The 21,654-nt window shown below is 43.1% G+C and overlaps 2 protein-coding genes and 1 long non-coding RNA gene across 5 annotated transcripts; 1 reads left to right on the top strand and 2 right to left on the bottom strand.

The window, feature by feature from the left end:
- Positions 1-170: 170 nt before the first annotated feature.
- Positions 171-9,301, top strand: BZW1 (basic leucine zipper and W2 domains 1). The gene is made up of 12 exons (XM_059853334.1): positions 171-237; positions 652-725; positions 2,462-2,638; positions 4,249-4,343; positions 4,590-4,655; positions 4,912-5,047; positions 5,598-5,707; positions 5,824-5,994; positions 6,249-6,395; positions 6,713-6,851; positions 7,689-7,811; positions 8,062-9,301. The coding sequence occupies exons 2-12, from the start codon at positions 662-664 to the stop codon at positions 8,091-8,093; spliced, it is 1,260 nt and encodes a 419-aa protein (XP_059709317.1). The 5' UTR covers positions 171-237; positions 652-661; the 3' UTR covers positions 8,094-9,301.
- On the bottom strand, positions 723-11,275 carry LOC132330683 (uncharacterized). The gene is made up of 3 exons (XR_009487396.1): positions 10,603-11,275; positions 9,851-9,913; positions 723-2,204 (listed from the first exon to the last, which is right to left on the bottom strand). It is a non-coding gene; the product is annotated as an uncharacterized LOC132330683 (long non-coding RNA).
- Positions 11,276-16,826: 5,551 nt separating this feature from the next.
- On the bottom strand, positions 16,827-21,652 carry PPIL3 (peptidylprolyl isomerase like 3). 3 transcript variants are annotated; one of them, XM_059853337.1, is made up of 7 exons: positions 21,502-21,652; positions 20,802-20,848; positions 19,581-19,655; positions 18,709-18,802; positions 18,017-18,084; positions 17,509-17,627; positions 16,827-17,224 (listed from the first exon to the last, which is right to left on the bottom strand). In XM_059853337.1, the coding sequence occupies exons 2-7, from the start codon at positions 20,802-20,804 to the stop codon at positions 17,098-17,100; spliced, it is 486 nt and encodes a 161-aa protein (XP_059709320.1). In that variant the 5' UTR covers positions 20,805-20,848; positions 21,502-21,652; the 3' UTR covers positions 16,827-17,097. The 3 variants fall into 3 exon arrangements, with proteins under 3 accessions (XP_059709320.1, XP_059709321.1, XP_059709322.1); XM_059853338.1 differs by having other exon boundaries at positions 21,528-21,640; XM_059853339.1 differs by having other exon boundaries at positions 21,426-21,631.
- Between the last annotated feature and the right edge of the window lie 2 nt (positions 21,653-21,654).

Here is a 21,654-nt window from a genome sequence, read left to right as displayed (position 1 = left end):
TCTGGCAGGGCAGAGACCCCCCGCGAGCCCGGCAGCACCTGCGGCCCCCCGAGAGCCCGCCCCGCTCCCCGCCCCTTCCCTCCATCCTCTCGGGCGGGGCGGGGCGGAGCGCGGCCCTCCCCTCTTCCTCTGGCGTCGGTTCCGCTCGCAGAGCTCTCGTTGCCACCGCTCCTCGCTGCTGTTCCTGCCCGTCTCCGCTCCGGGCCGCTCGGGCATTTTCTCTCTGCCTTAAAGTCGGTGAGGAGACGGGCGCAGGTGGCGGGCGGCCGGCTGGGGCCGGCTGCGGCAGCCTGGGCCGTAAGGGCCGCACGGCGCTGCGGTGGAGGCCGGGGAGGGAGGTGCTGCGCCCCTTCTTCCTCCCCTGCTCGGGTACCCGGGAGCGGGGCAGCGTTGGCGGCAGCGGAGGCACCGCCAGCTCGGGCCGTACGGCGGGGCCGAGGGGCGAGAGGCGCGGGCACGGCCACGGGCACAGGCAGTGGCACCGCGCGGGCCCCGGCTCCGCCCTGCGGCCGCCTCCGCCCGGGGAGCCCGGTGCGTGCCGGGAGCCGGGCGGGGGCCGGCGCCGCCCGCAGCCGCCCAGCGCCGCTGGAGCTGGAGGGAGGAGCGGCCCCTGCCCGCAGCGTCCTCATGGGTGTCTCTGCTTCCTTGCAGGGTGTCTTTTATGAATAATCAAAAGCCGCAGAAGCCGACACTATCGGGCCAGCGTTTTAAAACCAGAAAAAGAGGTGAGTTACTGCACCGTGCGCACTGCCAGGACCGGCTGCCAGCGATATGTTTACGGTAAAACGTCGGTTTCTGTCAGTAAGCAAACCCGTGCCTTCATGCGTTCACCGTAAATTTTTTACACGAGACCACGCTAAGTGCAGAGTCTTGAGGCTGACTGGAATTTTCTCTGCACCAGTCAAAACTATTTGGCAGTCAGACTTGTTGCTGAATTTACTGTAATAACCTTTGCCTAAAAGATGGCTATTCTAGAACTGTCCTGAATGTGTAGCTTAGGATCTGGTACCCCTGAATTACAGGGCAGCTCCAGCACAGGCTGTTGCAGGTTAATACATACATCTGAGGAGCATCTAACATAGTAAGAATCTCAGTCTTAGCCACTGGCTAAAAGTTACATTGTCCTCTTTTAGGTTTTTAAAAATTGACAGAAAAATTCTTCAACAAAATCCCAAAAATCCACCCACCCACCTATCCCCAGTCAACATCCAAAAAACTCTTGAAATATCGGATATGCAAAGGCCTGTCTGTCTGCACACACAGTTACTTCCATAAGAAGAGTTAGTGACTGAACAGATGTGATGAGTAACTTAGCATTTTGGTGGAGCTTTTTACTTCCAACAGGAAGTGGGGATGCTCTTAAGAGTTTCTGTTCAGTACAGTTTTACTTGTATAGCAGCAGTGTTCCAGCTCTTAACAGGCAGCTTTAAGCATGCTGTACATGCAGAAGCACACTTGGATTTATAGAACCTGTTTAAATGTCAAAGCACCTCAAAAATCTTTTGAGTATTAGAGTTTGGTGTGGTCTGTCCAGCAGATGGAATGCCAGCAGCCAGGGGTTTAGTCTCTCTTTAAGCATTTAACCATAGTTTGGCTGAGAAGCAACTCTTCTAGAACAATGGAGCTCCATGGTTCTGCCCTGGAAAATAACTGATGCAGTATTTCCAAACAGCTTTTACCAATGTGTTGATAATTGCACTGACACTGGACACCAGTATGCCCTATTAGCCTGCTAGCAGAATTGGCTAAGCTGTTATAGACAGCGCTCAAAATAAGAGCTGCAGTTGAGTTCTCTTATCTTTGGAAGCTTTTTATCTCATGATTTCTATAATCTAAGGACAAATTGAGTGAGGAAAAGTTGAAGACCTCTTTAAGACTGTTAGTTACATGGGTGGATTTGTTACATGTTGACTATGCCCTGCCTGTAGTAAAAACAAGGCAATGATCAGCTGATGTATCAGGTGTGAAGATACATCACAGTGTTCTGCTTAGCTACAGCAAAGGTTGCTAAATAGCTCTGCAGTTAAGGCCATTAAGTTAGCTCCTATGTCTACATTTCCCCCAAGCACTTCAGGAAAAGTTACTGCCTCAAACTCACCTAGCTGCAGGTTAAGATGAGGGGGTGGTCTTCATAGCCAAAAAGGAAATTGCCAGGTGACTCAGATGTGGTAATGATGTGCATTAAGTCAGTCAGACGATTTCATCTGAAAAGAGAGAGGCCCAAAAAGCTGAGATAAAACATGAGTAATGGCATCAAATGTACAGAATTTTTGGGGCATGTATTAAAAACTGCCTTCCAGCATGAGCTGAGTCTCTGGTTTTGGAGGGAAAGAGTGATCTAACATGAGAATAGGGGTATAAGAATCAAACTGAGAAGTCAGTTAAGCTGTATTAGAACCAAGTAATGATCATCACAAAGAACTCTTAATGGAAATCTTATTTCAACGTTTTTGCTTTATAGATGAAAAAGAGAGGTTTGACCCTACTCAGTTCCAGGACTGTATTATTCAAGGTTTAACTGAAACTGGCACTGACTTGGAGGCAGTAGCAAAGTTTCTTGATGCTTCTGGTGCAAAACTTGATTATCGCCGCTATGCAGAAACACTTTTTGACATCCTGGTGGCTGGTGGAATGCTGGGTAAGTCCCTGTGATGTGGCTGCTGTCAGCTTCATTCACTTCACTCTGCAAAAGCTGCATTTCCTTTCAGTGTAAAATCTCTGCTAAAGAGCCCATTGAGTGTGTAGAACAGGGTTTAAGTTAATCTGTGGTAAACCACTTGATCATCTTGGTGCCTGAGCAGTTACTGTAGAAATACTCTCTATAACCTGCCTCAGTTTTACTTGCGTCTGTTTGCATGCCTTGAAGTGTAGATTGTACAAACTCTGCTTAGAAGAAAGTACTTTAGATTTTTGGGTGTGGTGTGTGCGGTTGGTTTTGTTTGTTTGGCTAGTTTTTGTTGTTGGTTGGGTTTTTGGGGTTTTTCTTTTTGTTTTTTTACCAGAAATAGATCTTGACTCTGGTCAAGATCACTTCTAATGATGGATGAATTCTTGTTTCAGGTGCATGGTCTGCAGTAACAAGACCAGTAGTTGCCCTGAAAGATTCTGACATGTTCCTGTGCTTTATGCATCCTGCCCTGTTGTTTTGGAAAGGAAACTTGTTTACAGAAGAATCTGAAGTGCTTAGTCTTGGACATGCTGTTATAAATCATTTGTTGTTGACAGTAGTGAGGTCACAGGCTCTAGCAGCTGTCAGGGAGTGAGAACTGAGAGGGTGGTCAAGTTGGCAGAAAACGCAGGGACTGAGGAAGTGAAATGTGATGAAAAGTCTTGCAAACTCAGGTACACACTCTGTGTACAAAGAGGAACAGATGCTCACCAACCAGGCAAGCACATACTGTAATTGTTACAATATGGGGGTTTACGTTCAGTGCAGCCTCCTGTGTTAGGAAGTGTTCCTTCTAGGAGTGAGTCTGATGGGGAAGGGAAGAAAGCATTGCTGTGTTAATGGTGATATGGGGTGCTTTACTCAACTCTCTGTCTGTAACAGGTTGTTTAGAAGACCAGCTTTGATCTTCAGTCAGAGGAGGCCAGAATAAAAACTGACATCCTGTTGCCTTACCAGCTTTTAATATTATTACCAGAAATACTAATTTCTAGTTTTAAAGTCATGTTTCTGACTAATTCATAGCAAAGGATCTCCATTGCATGTAGAATGGCATAGAAATTGATTATGAGGTGTTCTGGCACCAAAGCTGGTGACCTGAATGCACCTTCATTAGTGAAGCAGCCTAAATAACTAACGTTTCAAGCTCATCTCTGCAGCACTGAATTTTGAACTGTGTGTCTCTTCATGTTTCAGTCTACTGTTGTGACTCACTCTGTCGCATAAAAGGCACGAAGCAGCACTATTGCAGCGGACACTAAAAAGACACTTGCTGGAATTAAGCAGTTTCAGTGGCTTCCTTTAAGGGAAGAGGAGCTCATATGGCCTTGTTAACTTACTCATATGAAAACAAGATGTGTTGTCAGTCCCCTTAGCAGTAGGGGGCCAGAATAGTTAAATGTTCAAATCTAAGCTAATTGTAAAGTTCTGGTGCAGCAGTGGAACACAGGGAGATGTAGGGGTGTCTGTGGTGATCAGGTCATTGAGTTCATCATGACAGGAAAATGTGTTGCATGCTGTGGGTGCTGGAGTTCTGCTTGGAGACTGCTCAGTGCACTACTAATGCTGAAATCCTCCTGCAGCCCCGGGCGGGACCCTGGCAGACGACATGACACGCACAAACGTCTGTGTGTTTGCAGCACAGGAAGACCTAGAAACCATGCAAGCATTTGCTCAGGTTAGTTCTGAAATTAGGACAATTTTACTTAAAGCTGTTTAATGGTCAAAAATTAAATGTTTGTGTAATCGTACGCTAATGTAAAAATAACACATGGCTTTAAGCATACTGGAAGTAGTAGAGCAGCAGTGTTCCAAGCTGTGGTTGCCCTAAAGTGTTCAGACCTATTTTACTGAACTTTGTTTTTTAAAATTCAAATCAAATGATAGTTCACAGCTAAAGATAATGTACTCTGTGTCTTTCTAGGTTTTTAACAAGCTAATCAGGCGTTACAAGTACCTGGAGAAAGGCTTTGAAGATGAAGTCAAAAAGGTATGGAGTGGTTTTTTTATCAGCAGACAAACCTTCACATTCTGCTAGCTAATCACTCTGTAGAAGGGTTACATCATAAAATGGATTATTAAAATACGACCCTTGAAAGCTGGTCATAGAAGAATGGCTGGCTTGAATGACTACCAGTGACTAGTGCTTCTGCTAGCCTGATGAAACGAAAGTGTTTAACACAGGCAGTGGCCAGAGTTTAGTGAGAGGTGGTCGTTTTATGCAGCTCTTCTTACTTGTCCTGCAGTTGCTGCTGTTCCTGAAAGGGTTCTCAGAATCTGAGCGGAACAAACTGGCCATGCTGACGGGTATTCTGCTTGCCAACGGGACACTCAATGCATCAATTCTCAACAGTCTCTACAATGAGAACTTGGTTAAAGAAGGTAAGTGTGGCCCAGCTCCTCCCTTAGGAAGGGGAGACAGAACCATGACAAGCAGGTGGCAGCTGTGATGACATTGCACCCTTGCTTGGTGATAGACTGACTACAAGATTAGCAAAGGTAATGCCCCTGTGAACCTGGAAGATCTTGTTAAGGCTTCAGAAAAGGAGTTTCTTGAGAAAGCTTGTATGTAAGACTTCCCTGCCTGACATTGGGAGCTGCTATCACTAGCGTTGCCCAGCAAGGCACCCCACTGTATTTTTGAGAGGAACCTTTCAGGATGCAAAGTGTCTGTCATATCTTTAGGTTACTTCCTAAATTGCAGCAGGAAAAGTTGAGTTTAGTACAGGGAAGACTCTGTGATGCTGAGTTGTAGGAAAAGTCCAACATGCTGGAGGCTGCAGGGCAGGGAGAAGTACTGCAGACTGTGCTGGTGTTGGAAGCACAGCTGCTGCTCTGAGCACAGTCTGCCAAACAAGGTACCCTGTACTCAGGCCTTATGGTTCCCTGTGTTTTGAATGTCACTAATAATAGAACTATTCTGACTGCACAGGTGTCTCTGCAGCTTTTGCAGTCAAGCTGTTCAAATCATGGATAAATGAGAAAGATATCAATGCAGTGGCTGTCAGTCTTCGCAAGGTAAACATGGACAACAGGCTCATGGTGAGTACCACTGGAACTACTCTGCTGTTCCATAAGCCAGTTTCGTGAACAGCATTTGCCAGCAAAGTACTCAACACGCATTTTTTTTACAAAAGAGTTGTAAACTTTGTTTTCAGGAACTCTTCCCAGCCAACAAACAAAGTGTTGAACACTTCTCCAAGTACTTCACTGAAGCAGGACTAAAGGAACTGTCCGAGTATGTTCGGAACCAGCAATCCATAGGAGCTCGGAAGGAGCTGCAGAAGGAACTGCAGGAGCAGATGTCACGGGGAGATCCATTCAAGGATGTAGGTGTTTGTAGACAAGGTGGAGGTGCTTTCTGTGCTGAACTTAGCTCTCACTGCGAACTAAAATGATGAACTTGGTGGGGGGGAGTGGTTGATACGACTTTTGTGGTCTTTCCTTAATGTCCTGAATCCTGCTGTATGATCTGGGAGGTTGGTTGTCATTCTGAAACCTTCTGGGTTACCTTTAAAACAGAAGTTTTAATTTAGCTTAGTGCCATATGTGGCCTTTCTGCTTACTCTTACTCTCCTGGCAGATCATCTTGTACGTGAAGGAGGAGATGAAGAAAAACAACATCTCAGAACAGACTGTGGTAACCATAATCTGGTCAAGTGTAATGAGCACAGTGGAGTGGAACAAAAAGGAGGAGCTGGTAGCAGAGCAAGCCATTAAGCATTTGAAGGTATTGTAACTTCAATCCAGACTTCTGCAGCCCTTAGGCAGAGCCTGGCCTTCCTTCTGTCTGCAGCTCCATTTTAAATGTTAAAGCTACAACTCTGCTAGTACAGAGACAGAATGAGATGGGGAATTCTCCCCCTTGTGAGGAATATTACAGGCCAAGGGCTTGAGGCAGAGGCAGTGACTGCTGCAGAGCTGCTCTGGGGTGGGGCTGTGGTTGCAAATTTCTAAGCAGTGGCTGATGGAAACTGCAAAACCAGCTTTAGTCAGGTGGTAAAGAAGAAGTGCTCTGTGTGTGCCAATCTGATGTTCTTGTTACAGCAATACAGCCCTCTACTTGCTGCCTTCACCACCCAAGGTCAGTCAGAGCTGACTCTTCTGTTGAAGATTCAGGAGTATTGTTATGACAACATTCACTTCATGAAGGCCTTCCAGAAAATAGTGGTGCTCTTCTACAAAGGTAACTTTGTGGGGTTATAGTTTCAGGGGTTTGTGGGTTTTTGGAGGGGCTGGTTTTGGTTGGTTGAGGTTTTTAAAGCTTCTGAAACGGGAGATCAGTGCTACAACACTGCACTTCCTAAGCTGAAGAATTTTCTACCTCCTGTTTGTAAAAATGCAAAGGTGCATCTAGCTAGCTGTTGGCACATGGGGAAATGCAAGACAAAGATGCTGCCTGTCTACAGTAGGAATGCTTAAGAGTTGCAGAACAAAGCTAAATTTAGATTTTTAAGGCCTTTTGTTAAGTTCCATGATAGTTTATTCTTCTTAGTTCTCCTAAACATTGAGTGTGAGGAGCTGAAGATTAAGACCACCAGTGTATTCCAGGCTGCTCTTGGCTCTTTTTAAATGTCTGATAAAAGGAAGTACTGAAAAAACCAAGCTGTGCACCTATGGAAACTTGTTAAACTGAAGACTGTTCTGTACTGTAAAATTTAAAAAACACCTGCACCACAGGAAGTGTTTACTTTGGACTTCAACAGAATTTGCATCTGTTCTTAGCTGTTAACTGAACCTTCAAATAACTCTAAAACAATTTCAAATAACTCTAAAACACTCCAGACTGTTAGTGGGAGTGAAAGTGCAGCTTCTGGATACAGTACTGAGGAAATTCCCAGTATGAGGAACCATCCAAAATGCCTGGTTCTCTGAATTTCAAAAGTGAAGGCACTCCTAGTGCAGGTCTGTCCAGCTGTACCCGGAGAAGGAGTACGTGATGCTCCTTGGGGAGGAAGCAAAGGCTGCCAGTCAGGTTCTCAGCAGTTCACTGAATTAATACTGCTCTTGCCTATCTTTACAGCTGAAGTTCTGAGTGAAGAACCCATCCTCAAGTGGTATAAAGATGCCCATCTTGCAAAAGGAAAGAGTGTTTTTCTAGAGCAGATGAAGAAGTTTGTTGAATGGCTCAAGAATGCTGAAGAAGGTAACCAGCAGCTTCGCTCATATGTGGAGCTTGTTCATTTTGGGAACCCTAATGCAAATGCTGTGTTTTGGAGTGGGGGATGTTAATTGCCCCTCTGAGACTAGTGTGCCCCCTCCCCTGGTCCTGGCTAGAAAAGCTTTCCAGGACAATCCATGTAGATCCAGCAGCTGCTGTTGTGCAGGGCAGCAGCTGAGCTTGGGGCTGGGGGCTGAGCCATGGCCAGGCTGCTGATGAGGTCTCTCTGTTGCAGAGTCGGAGTCTGAAGCTGAAGAGGGTGACTGACCTGTGAAATTCTGGCCTCAGTAAAGCAAACAGGAGCTGTAGATAAGTGTCATGTCTCATGTGTCCTTCTGATTCTTACATCCTACCTCCCTGTATCAAGCATGATATAAGGGCTCTCATGGCAATTTATTTTAACTGTTTTCTATAGTTAATGGAATACTGGATTTAGTTTTTAAAACCATGTTCAAGTAGCTTACAGGAGCTGTTAGATTTGACTCTTAACCTGCATTTGTCCTTTCAGTTACCTTCTACCTCCTGTATTTTCTACTGTAATAATGTAATATAAGGCCTTCCACGGTGAAATCCATTTCATCTGTTGGGATTTCTGTCTGTATTGGAGTAGATGTGATATGGTGAATGAGACTTAGGGCAGTCTGCTTGCAAATTAAACTATAAAAACGCCTCCCAAGGGAAGAGGCGGTCGCTTGTGTGGCACTGCAGTCTGTACCACCAAATAGCCCCCCTCATAGGTGGTTGTCCATGTCCCCAAGTACTTTGTCACCCTTTACTAGACTTCCAGCATAAAGCAATCCTCTATTCCAGCTGTGGGGAAGACAGAAGCCCCACTGCTGGAGAGAAGCTGTTGTGGTGGCAGGAATTGGTTACCATGGTGGGGCATGAAGAGTGGCATCTCTGAGCCTGCTGGCTGTTACAGCTGGTGGCCCATGTTCCTGAGGGACTGTCAGGTGCCCTTGCAGCTCTGGGGATGCCTTCCTTTTCCCTTTCCCTCATGGAAGCACAAGCAGTGCTGTTCCACGCAGCTGCCCAGCAGCTTTCTTGAGCCAGGCGCTGCTGCTGGCAGGGCTGGGGCAGGGGGAGCAGCTGCTTTGTGCTGCTCTGCAAATGCACAGCTGCTGCAACCTAAGGCAGCCAAAACACCACCCCTCCCCCTTTGAGGTTTAGAGATTCTTTTATGCTGGCAGCTCTCATGCTAAACCAAGCAACTTATCTGCTCCCTGAAACTTTAATTCCTACTGGAAATTCTCAGGACAGTTCAATTTAGAAAGATTGGGGAAAAAAAGGTGAAGTCTATACTGTTGTAAGCTAACAGTGAGCATTAACTGAAATACTGGTAACCAGAGTACACCTACTAAAATAAATGGGAAAATTGGTCATCACAATGCAATCTGTTCAATACTACAGTGATCTTCCTTACTTTGTAACTTTTTTTTTAAGCAAATAAAGGCCATCCTTACACTTAATGCCAAGAGCCGTCTCTGCTCCTTGTTTGAAAAGAAAGCACCACTGATACTACAGAGTACAAAGCAGTGCTGGGTGTTTTGCTCAAATTCAAAGGACTGTTGAATAAAATGAAATTAAAATACTACTTTGTTGCTATTAGGGTGCTCTTTTCCATGTTGAAAGTGCTAACATTCCCTGTGTTTGAAAACCAGGTTCATCTGTATATTAAGTTTCATACCAGTATTTGGTAAGTATCCAAGAAGTCATACTAAAAAGTAAGGCAGTTACAATATAACCAAATGTTTAAGTTTCTTTGGTCCCTGTGACTCAGCCCGGTTAGATGCAGGAGCCTGTGCCCTCTTTCTGCCTTTCAATGGAAAGAAAAGCGCTCCATGATAAGAGCAGTGCTTGTTTGGGACAAAATCCAGCATCTTCTGAAACACATCAAAGAGGTTCTTGTGGTCAGAATCCTGCCATGTCATGAATGCCTTCATGGAAATAAAATAATGTTTTGTTATCTTACACTTATGCTTAAAGCTTCTGTCCTTAAGAGCATTTTCCCTGTCGCATCTTACCTTCAGTGGCGTACAAGGGTTTGATAAGTGTCTCCCACCAGGATTTTGTTCATCCCAATCCACCTGTCCTTGACAGAAAAAATTTCATTTCCTTAGACAAACAGACTGTATTTTTTACTCAGATATTCTGTTTTGGCCCTTCAGCAGAAGTTTACCAACAACTGTGTTTTCAACTTGGGAACTGATCTGAGAATAGTCCACCAGAGCAGCCAGCTTGTCAAAGAGATGACTGGGTCTGAAATCTAAACTGAAGATATTTAAAATAAAACTATAGCAGTCCAGTACATAAAAATGTTATTGCCTGCTTTTCTTATCATGTGATATGTCAAAGACCCCAGTTCCTTGCCATGGCTCCGAAGGGAAATCCAGAGAGACATTTCTGTTCATTGTTAGAGGAAGTTATCAATAACTATTTTTCACTGTATCCTGCAATCAATAATCAGGTTCAGATTAAGGAAAAAAGAGGCAGTACTGATCTGTTTCCTAAAGTAAGGTGGAGTGTACTAGGTTTTGTCCCTTGAGGTTTTTTTCCCCTTGACCCTATTTTTTCACTTTGTTGATTAATCTCAAGTTTCAGCAATACGGTCAAGATGACAAAGTTCAGGTATTTGAATTTGTTGATGGTGACAGATGAAGCTACATCTGTTACTAGCATGGCTCATAAATTACAAATGTTAAGAAGGTGATTCTTCACACCAAGCTGCTGCCAAAATGTTGACTGAAAGCAATGTGTAGAAATGTTCTGTTCATACCGTTCCCTTGTGCCCACATCTCTCTTCCATTTGGCACCATGGAGGAAGGCAGCTGAAGTTCTTGCATAAATCATTTTCCTCAGTCCCTGCCTCTCCAGCATATTTTCACCCACCTGAGAATTACAGATGCTGCGTTATTCTGACTCACAGTAACTTACAGGAAAAAGTGCTGCTCCAAGGTAGTAGTCCATGAGAATACACTGCACTTCTAACATGTCATGGTTGTGACTGTCCCAGTGGTGTGAAAGGATTCAGAAGGTTCTTATTTGATACCAGGCTCCAAACCAGTCCAAGAGCTCAAGAAAGAGAGCACTCTGCTGCTGGAGCACACTTCAACAGCATGTGACACCCCTCAAATGAGAGCTCAGCCTAGCAGGCTGCTGTGGCCATGGCTAACTGCAGGAGCTCTGCACTGGCCTGTGGGCATCAAAATGGCTGATGCTCATCCTCAAATACTGTACACCCAAAGCCCATCTCTGACTGAAGGAAAGGTGCTGAGGCCCTGGACCTCAAAAACAATTCAGACATGTCCATGGTACACTTTACACAGTGACTACAAAGGCAGGAATGTGACATGACTTGTAACAGTTCTAATAAAGCTGAGACACATCCCATAGCACAGAAAGCAACATGACAGAAATCCTAAAGGCAAACCAAAGTACAGGTGGCTTTGTATACTCACTGAGTACTGCCAGGATCCAGTGCCTTTACATATTCCAGTACTAGGACTTCATAAACTGCTTTGGAGCAGTTTATGCCATAGTTTTTGGTAATTTTCACAGCTACATGTTTGCCTCTTCTGAAAAGATGGGATTGAACAGTGATTAGATGAGCAACTAATTCTAATGAAGAATATTCAGATATACATTGTTTATAGCAATGGCAATCTTTTCTAAAAAGGTGGTTTTTATAGTACATGCTGACAATATAACCAAGGTTCATCGATGCATAAAAGACTAAAATTTCATATATCAAACCTGAAAACATACACCTTATTATACACTCACCTTATACCTTATTATTGTTCCTAGAAATAAAAAGCCCCATCTATCACCCCGTGGTATTTATGTATGCTATTAAAAATGCAAAGCAAACCAAAACAGACTTAAGAATTACCACTGAAGCTATTCTAGACTATTCTTGTTTAAACTGTAAATATCTGCTTGGACAACTGTTACTAGACAACTCTCATCAAGGCTGCAAATGCTCTCATCAGCAAATGCTGCACATTTACAATAAAAAAAAAGGAAAATAAAAAAAAAAGCAAGTTCTACAGAATAACAATCCCCACCCCAAAGAAAAAAAGAAAAATAAAAGTATTCTAAAAGCTCCCCCAGATCTTGCATTAAAAGCACTTACTGTATTGGTTTTGTCTGGCCAGGTTTTGGTAGCTGGGGGGACTTCAAGGGTTGGCTTCTGAGAGATGCTGCCAGAAGCTTTCCCTTGTGTCTGACAGAGCCAATGCCAGGTCTCTGCAGGACACAGCCAGCTGCAGGACAGATGTGCCAGTGGCCAAGGCTGGGCCAAGCAGAGATGGTGCTAACACCTCTGTGATAACATAGTTACGAAGGAAAAAAAAGTTATGGCACCGATGTAATTGCACTCAGAGAATGGTGAGAATACGAGGAAGAGAACAAGAGGAACAATCAAGGTCAGTAGAGAAGGAAGGGCAGGAGGTGCCCCAGGTGCAGGAACCACAATTCCCCTGCAGCCCATGGTGAGGGAGCTGTGCCCCTGCAGCCAGGGAGCCCAGGGATGCAGAGATCCACCTGCAGCCCGTGGAGGACACCACACCTGAGCAGGTGGATGCCTGAAAGAAGGCACTCCAGGACCTGTGGAGCTGTAGAGAGGAACCCACTGGAGCAGGTTTCCTGATAGACTTGTGATCCCATGGAACAGGCAGTGCCTCAAGACTGCACCCCACGGAAAGGGACCCATGCTGGTGAAGTTCATGGAGAACTGTCTCCTGTGGGAGGGACACCATGCTGGAGCCAGAAATGGACTCTTCTCCCTGAGCAGGGACAGAAATAACTTGTGATAAACTGAATGTGCTCCCATTCCCTGTCTCCCTCCACTGCCTGGGAAGGAGGGAGGGAGAGGATGATGCTATTAAAATTTTACTTTTCAGTATCCTGCTCTGATTTTGACTGGTAATAAATTCAGTTAATATCCCCAAATCGAGTCTGTTTTGCCTTTGATGGTATTGGGTGAGGATCTCTCCCTGATCTCAAATTGTGAACCTTTTGTTCCATTTTTTTTCTGACAGAGTGGGTATGGTTTGTTGGGCATCTGTCACCCAGGAAGGGTCAACCCACCACATCTATCTAAAAAGTTAATAAAGTCTGAAAAATATTCTATGCATCTTGCACTTAGTACATCTCTGACAGATCAGATCACCCTCTGCATCATCCTCTGCATTCCTGCATCTTTTCCTTCAATAGCTCTTCTGGAACAGCACCAAGACCATCAGCCAGTCAATAAACTCAAGTGAATTCAGGTCAGAAAACAATTCATTCAGCAGGGAGATACTCAGGCATTCAGATACACACCAGGCCACAAACGGCAGGGGCAATTTCAAATTCAACCCCTGGAAATCTACATAGTTTGTTACAGGAGGAAAACACGGCAAGGAACAGATTTTCAGGTGAGATACTCAAAGCAGGAAGGCAACAAAAAAATTACAATTATTTTTCTTTTAAAAGATTGGTTCACTTAATGATTTCAGGACCCCTATATTTTTCTTAAAGCAAAGGGATTTAATAATTATCTTTTAGATATATATATAAACACATATCTGTTTTTAACCAGTCTTGTGTCCAAATTAAACTAGCCATCTTAGGCAATCAAAATTAAATAACTTGAATGAATCTTTGGCAAGAAGCTATTTTTTTTTAATCATAAAAGATACACGTTTGCTTTATGCTGTCTTGGCTTAAGATCTTAATTTAATGGACAAGTCCAATCTTCAGGGTTTTTAACAGTGTAACAAAAATCAGAAAACCCACCCTGTTAGTGGGAAGGCATCATCCATATTTAATTCTACAAATTTCTCACTGTTACTTGAAAAAGTCAGTCTGGCATGACCCCCTTGCTATTTCAGTGATACTTAATCAAAATCTAATTTAAAAGCTTGTCCTTGGATTATAGAGTAGAGGTTAAGCAAATGCTTGTCATATTATAAATTCTGAAGGCATGAAAGTTATGTCTCCATTTCAAGTACTCCAGCTGATGGTTATTGTTCATTAATCTGCTCAAATATATTTAGTGAACAAATAGCAGGACCATGTTCTGTGGTATCTGTGGTACAAGCATATGTACAAACTATACATTTTCACTGAAGGAAATGCAATCCTAGCAAAAAACAGCTAGTAAAATGAGCCAAAGGAATAAACTTCTATTATCCACAGAATTCCCCAGACCCAACACTCAGTTATTAGTGACAGATGAGAATCTACCATCTTAAAATAATAAAAAAAACCCAAACTAAATTAAAATTGGTCCTATCACCTGTGGAGGTTTAGAATGACATATATTATAAAGTGTCTTGTATTTCCTTTTGCCACCAGCTGCCACATTAGACCAGATCCCTGGCTACTAGGAGGCTCAGTGTCACATCTTTCCTTGGACTTGTGACAGCAAACTTCAAAACTGTGTCATTGACAGTGGCCTCTTTCATTCACAGATGTGTTTCTGAATCATTACTAGAAAAACAAAAAGATCCAGTAAATTTAACTAAAATCATTCTAGTGCCCCTATGAAGGGAGCTTTTTGTTTTAAGCTGCAAGACTTAAAACAAACTTTCTTGAAATACCTTCAACTCAAAAATTAATCCGGTATCACATGACCTGATCAGAATAATAAAATCTTAAAACATGCCTGCTGATATCAGAGGTTCAGAAGTTTTTTACCTGCCTGGAGTTTCAGAAAGATGGCTGCACTTTTTCTCCTGAATGGCATTTTCTCCTGCACTTCTGAATGGTGTCCCTTTTCCATTCTTAGCACTGTTGCACCTTCTGCAAGTGGTCTTTTTCTTTTATCCCTTTCAGCACCATTAGTTTGACTGGAATTCCCCAAGTGTAACAAACATATTTTACTCTTTGAGTTACAATCCACAGACAAACACTTAATTTTCAAAGCCATTAATTATGAAATTTAAACTATGATTGTGTTTTTCCTCAACATCCCAGTTTTTGGCTCTTTTCTCTACTCCTTCTTCCAAGTCGTTTTTTTCATTCAAGAGCTTTTTTCAAGTTAATTATTTTTTTACAGGGGAACTTAAACCTGTAACCCTCTTCTTAAAAAAAGCCTTTTAAAGACATAGTGTGGCTTGGACACTCCTGCCAAGCTACTCAGGCCCCCAGTTGCATTATCCTACGAAAAAAGAAAGGCTTCTGTGCGCTTAACAAGGGCAAATATCGCCCAGGGGCTTTTCAAGATTTCAGTGAAGTTTTTCTATGGGAGACAATAAAGCTCGGGTTATCTCCCTGCTGGGGTTGTCCCATGAGGAAAAGCGAACTCACTCCCTCCTCACGCTTTTCAGCCCCGGGCCGACGGCAGCGCCTCAGGCCGGAGGGCCGCGGGAGGCCCCCGGGAGGCCCCGGGCGGGCGGAGCGAGGGGGACGCGGGCCCGGCCCCGGATCCCCGCGGGCCCCGGATCCCCGCCCCGGCGAAATGCTCCGTGCTCGGCCCGAGCAGGGGCTCCGGGAGAAGCTCGGTCCCCGCCGCAGCGGCCGAGGCCATTTTCTGTCGGCCCGAGCAGGCGCAGCAGAGAACATGGCGGCCTGAGGGGAGGGGGCGGCTCCGGGCGGCGGGACGGCAATGGCTCCCTGCTGAGGGGCCGCCAATGGCCTCTGCATGCCCGGACGGGTTACTGCTCCTCTGGAATCAGACCAAGTCCAGGAAAACAGACAGAATACAATTTTGAAAAGTTTGTTTGTAATTTTGTCCTAATAGGATCACTCTCCTTTCAATGCGCAACATTAGATTCATTACATTAAAATAAAAAATACAAACAACAACAAAACAAAGCCAAAAATTAAAAAGAAAACAAAAAAACAAACCCCAACATAAAAACCCACCCCAAAAAAGTATCTACATTTAATTGTGTCCTCCAGAGAGCAAAATACTTGGTGCTGCTGCATTTCACACTTTCTATGTAACAGCCTTCTTTTTGCGGAGGAAAAAAAAAAAAAACCAAAAAACCTAACTGAAATTGTTTCCAGTTCAGTACGATTTTAAATTATTAATTATTTACAGTTCTTTTGCACTGAGGAAATTTCCCAGTGTGTCCTTCCTCCTGCACGGCAGCAGTGTCAGTCAGGTGTGCCATTGCTGTAACTTCTGGTCACTTGCTACTGCTGCTGCTTATAAGGAAGAGAGGAGCACAGAGCTGACAGAATAAAATCCTTTACCTGACTCAAGCATTACACTAAAACATATTAAGCCTGGAACAAGGGCTGGGAGCTTAAAGCAACATTCCAAGAAGAATATAGAAACTTTGTCCCCTCGAGCAGGTGTTGATTAACTCTTCTCATTACCTCAGTAATCTGTACCTAGCACACCTTTGCCTTTCTCTTGCAAATGACTTATTATATTAAGAGGCCAAGTCTCCAAATAATGGTCTGAAGCTGACTGCAAGTCAGCTGGACCTCGAGCCTCCCTAGGATTACTAAACGTATTTATAAGAATGAGCCTTGCTAAGGGATGCTCACTGAGTGAAACAGGCTGGGGGAAGAAGTCCAAAATGGCTCTTATTTGTTCAACACCATGTGACCACAGCCTTTTTGACAGTGCTCTTTGTTTTGTTTATCCCCTAGTCTTTGTGCAAAAAAAACCAAGCTACAGTAAATCCACGTTACCTAGTTTCAGCCAACAGCTATGTAAGGACAGAAATACTTACTCTTTCAGAGCAATAGTGCTGTGCCAGAAGCAGAAGAAATGACTCCCATCTGTCTTTTGAGAAGGCTAAAGACGTTATCAACAGCAGCACAAGAGCAAACACTCCTCCAAATATGTTCTTTAATCTTCTGGGAGGGAAAGGTTCCATCTGTTTATGACACTGCTCTCACCTAGGGGAAAAAATGTGGATCTTACTTTACTCTTTTGAGAAAAATGAGTAAGATGACACGTTATGAGAAAGTTTCACAAAACTGGTAGCATGAAATTATAGCAAAGAACGTTGCTTAACATAACATCACTCAGAAAGATAATGCAAAAACCAAAGATTAGGAAAAAAATTAAAACTTTTTTATTTTACAAGTATAAAAAACAACGCTTAAAAATCAAAATGCTGGAAGATACTCTGGAAAACGTGGCTCCTGAAGCAGAAGACTTCTCTGTGACAACTCCCGAACAATGTTAAAGCTCCTGGAAATTCTGCATTCAATAAGCAAAGACATGATCCAGCTGAAGTAACCCTTTTTGATAGCTCTTTAAACCCCATAATCTGGGAAGTATCTGACCAGTCTCTGAAGAATGTGATGCAGCACTCTGTGCCTACAGAGCGAAAGGGTTGGCATGAATTGTAATGTCTTTAATGCGAACATCATTAAGAGGTCGATAGGTTTTCTCATTCACAGGCAGCTTCTCCAGCTCATCCAGGGTCTCCAAGCCATCAATAACTCTGCAAGAAAAACACCAGTGCTGGAAATTGCCTTCTAATATGATTTAAATTTCACACTTGTGGTATCTCAAAACACTTTACAGTCAAGCATCCCAAGGCAAGGATTTTGCAAGTAAATGATACAAAATAAGACAACCAAAACATTTTGCGTGGCAAATAATGTATTTTGGAAGGAAATATTAAGCATCCATGAACTCTGAGGAGAAGTTCAAGCATTTGCATGTGCCCTGAAATACTCAGGTCCCTCACACACTCTGACAGAGGCGTGCAGTTGAATCACTTACTTTCCAAACACTGTGTACTTCATGTCCAGGTGTGGCTGTTTGCCATAAGTGATGAAGAACTGTGATCCATTGGTGTTGGGACCATTGTTTGCCATGGAAACTACCCCACGGACACTGTGCTGAACAAGGGGAAAAACCTCAGCATGAATACACATCTGTGAAACCAGAACGAACCTGGGCAAAATGCTCTATGCCTTAGAGCTCTTCCTCAATACCATTATTAAGAACAAATCTTGGTTGCTAATATATTCCATCAGAATCAGTAATGAGCTCCTCGAAATGGCTCTTACAGTGAGAAATTACTTCTTTGCCTTCAGTGCATGAAAAATGCTGTCAGAAATTCTCTTTACTTCTGTTTTCTGTGATGAAAACCCTCAAACCTTACTTGCCAAACACAGAAATGACTGTTCCTATTTTAATAATACGCTATTGTTCTCCAACCAAGAGAAAATTATTGTAGAGAAAATTCAAATGAAAACCTAAGTGCATATTGACAGCACAGAAATACCTTTAGATATTCACTGAATTCATCTTCAAACTTCTTGCCCCAGATGCTGTTACCTCCTTTCCCAGTGCCTGACAAAGAAACACCACAGTAGAAATTACTGGATTTTCAGACTGAAGAATCCAGAAATTATGTTCTCTTACAGCATTTTACAACAAAGACCCTGGACAGCCTGCAATTAGTTTGAGGCAGGTTCTTGACACTGCATAAAGACATAACTCTATATAAGGAACCTATTAAACAGCAGAAGAAAACGCTGACATATCCTCAAATAAAATTCAGTATGAGTATGAACAGACACAACTGAATCAGATTTTCTCCCAAACAGCTGACACCGTCTGGGACATTTCCCCCAAATGCTTTAGATGCAGCCTTTTAGGCAGAAACCACACAAAGCTCAGTAGCACCTGCTTCTACTTAATTCAACAGACCCATCAGATTTAGTGGAAACAGCTGGTAAAACTCAAGTTTGTAGAATGGATGATTACTTAAAATCGGGGTAATGCCTGCACTTCTGTAAGCCCACCACAAAAAATAATCTCATAATAAAAAACTCTTATCAATAATACAATGACTCTTATATTTTTACTTTACTTACATTTTGGTTTTAATACCCATAATTCCTATTTATTTCCTTACATTTTATTTTTATGTACATTTTTCTCCACAGAAAAAACCCAGACAGAAGAATTTACCTAATGGATCCCCTGTCTGAACCATGAAGCCCTTTATATTTCGGTGAAATACGCATCCATTGTAGTAGTTACTAGCACAAAGAGCCAGGAAATTCTACAAAAATCAAACAAACCATATTAACAAACAACTGAAAAACAGTATTATCTTACTAAAATGACAGCATTGGCAAGACCAACGCTTTTACCTCTGCTTTGCTTTGTGACCATGGGAATTCCACAAAGTATAGCCACAGAGCAGTCATAAAGATATGATAGCTAATAAACTCCTTTGATAGTGTCACAAAGAATAAAAAGCTTTCAGTGCAAGGCTGTCTGACTTGAGGAACAAACAAGAAGCCTAAGACATCCTCTCAAGTATCATTCCAATTCAACAATTTTATTTGGCACGTGTAATTTTGTAATCAATAACTTAATGCCTCAGCTTTTTCATTAAAATAAATGAAATTTATTTCAATTTCAGTTTATTGCAAAAATTCAAAACTGGGGTCCCTGACCAACTGTGAGTGAGTTTCACTCTTTCAAACTAAAGCCAAGTCTGTGAGGGTATGAGTAAACCCATGGAAATTTGGGAATATCACACTAGGTGCTGTATTTCCCCTTAAAGGCAAAGGACACTTTGGGAGATGCTGAACTTCAAAAGAAGCACCCTTAACTAAACCTTATCAAGTGAGAAACAGGCACGAAACTCCAGGCAGTATGACAGAGTGCACAAGTTCCATGAGTGGAACAGACACTGCACCACCTTAAAATGTTGGTATTGCATTCCATGAAAAGGTGAAATTGCAAAAGCCACTTCACCTCCACCAAATCTTCACCTATTTTTACTGCTTTGTTTCATCACTAGGCAATCCTACTCCTGGTATGTAACTTACTTCACAAGTCTTTGGAGTACGCTCACAGAATAGCTCAATTTTAATATCTCCCACATCAGTATGCAGCGTGACAGCCTGAGCAAAAGGCAGAAAACAATAATTAAATCAGCAATAAAATACTAATAGACACTGTTTTATTTCCCAGCACCATCAAGAACATAGGCAAGTTTGCACTGCATATAACCACTGTTTCAACATTTGGCCATAAGCAAGGCTACTGTCACAACCAACCTGCATTTCCAGTAAAATCACCAGAAAACACTCAGCTTCATTTTGTCTCAGGACAAATCAAGTTTGCCATGGTAATGCAGTAGCTGTTGCATGCTTTTACACTCCAGAAATACATTATTCATTTGCAAACAGGACCTACTCAGTCACTTGAAAGTAAAGGTGAAGAATCAAGGTTTTATGTATTTTGGATGGTGCACACACCTCACTGCTTTGCAACTAGAGGAGCAACTGATGTCTGCAGCCTTTTGATTAGTTCTGAATGGCAGCATATATAATGTGCCTTCACACACAAATAAATCTACAAACTAACTTACCTTTCTTAAGAATTTATAAGTTAACCTCATAAAATTTAAAATCAGTTACCCAATGACCTAAGCAAATTTATCTCTACAGGCCATATATATCACAGTGCTTCTAGGGAAAGTGCTAAACTATGCAAAAACAATTACTGTGGGGATATCCCTACAGCAAAACTAATAAAAATCAGTATCATGCTGATACTGGCATACTGCTCCAAAAGTATACAAGTAAAAAACACAGCTGTCCACAATGTCCATGAAGATGCTATAGAAGGTGTATGATCAGTTTAAGAACTATAAAGTCTATCTCTATTTCTCAAATTGCTAAACTTTTAAAAGCCTCTGAGTGCAGAGGTTTACATAGGCTGAAGCAGAGCTATGTTCTTGCAACTAGACTAATGCTTCTGTGGCAAAAGAAACCAAACTAGATTATCAAATACATGTCAAAGTAGCTTTAAAATCTGGGATCTTTAAAGTGAAAACATAATGATGTTTTAGACGGATGTAAATCAAAATGTTTCCCTTTTCACAGTATCTTTTTATAAGTTTGAAATTAAAACCCTGAACTTTTCATGACAAATTCCTCACAGCATCAGAGTAAAACATGTAATCCTTTGAGATGGAGAGCAGCTATTCACTTTCCAAGAGATGACTATTTCAGAAAATATTTAAAATGTGCTCTTATTCTTACCATGCCTGCTCATCAAAATCTGAGGTAGCCTTCTATATAACGATTTCCTGTAAACATAACATAAGAAATGTGTTGGGTTTTTTCCTGCCAATCACCATTTGGTTTTGATTCTAAAATATTTGTTGGTTACATGTTTTTACACCACACAGTTCTACGGTGCCATTCCAGCAACTCTATGGCTAAATCTTTGCATTAAGCAACTACACTGCATATAAAATATGAAAAATTACTAGAAAAAGACCACTTAGAGAACGGGGAAGAGGGCGAAAAACACTCTTTCCTAGGATGAAAATTTATACTAAGCAATCAGTTTTTGCAACTATTATGGCAGCTGGCAGAATAGTAGATGGCGGTAATTCACAGGTAAAATCTACATGCCAGTACCTAACAGAAGTGTTATTTGGGGCAACTCGTAACAGCTGTGAGCACCTGCATCAGACAGGTAACTGCGCCCAATCAGACTTTTTAAATATTTTTAATACTTTCTAATAAAGTGTTTGGAATGCCGGCAATAAAACCGCGGCTGCGTAGAAGCCGAGAGATTTACGGGTTGGTATCTCCTCTATCCACCCGCCCTCGCCGGTGGAGCCCCGGCCCCGCGACCCCACCTCAACCCACCCGTACCCGGCTCCCCCTCGCCCACGGCAGCCACCGCTCCCTCCCTGCCCGAGGCAGCGCCACCGAAATGCCGCGCACAGACCCGCCGCGCTCCGAGAACGCCTTAACCTGCCGGGGCTGATGCAGACCAGCCCCCGCCGGGGAGAAGCGGCGGCTCTCCCGCGGGCCTCAGCGCACACCCGGCGCTGCCGAGGGGCCGCCCAGCCCCGCTGAGCGCGGCGGAAGCGGCGGGGCC

The sequence above is a fragment of the Haemorhous mexicanus genome, chromosome 8 (genome assembly GCF_027477595.1).
Source record: "Haemorhous mexicanus isolate bHaeMex1 chromosome 8, bHaeMex1.pri, whole genome shotgun sequence".
Lineage (NCBI taxonomy): Eukaryota > Metazoa > Chordata > Aves > Passeriformes > Fringillidae > Haemorhous > Haemorhous mexicanus.
This window is presented reverse-complemented; position numbering and strand designations above follow the sequence as displayed.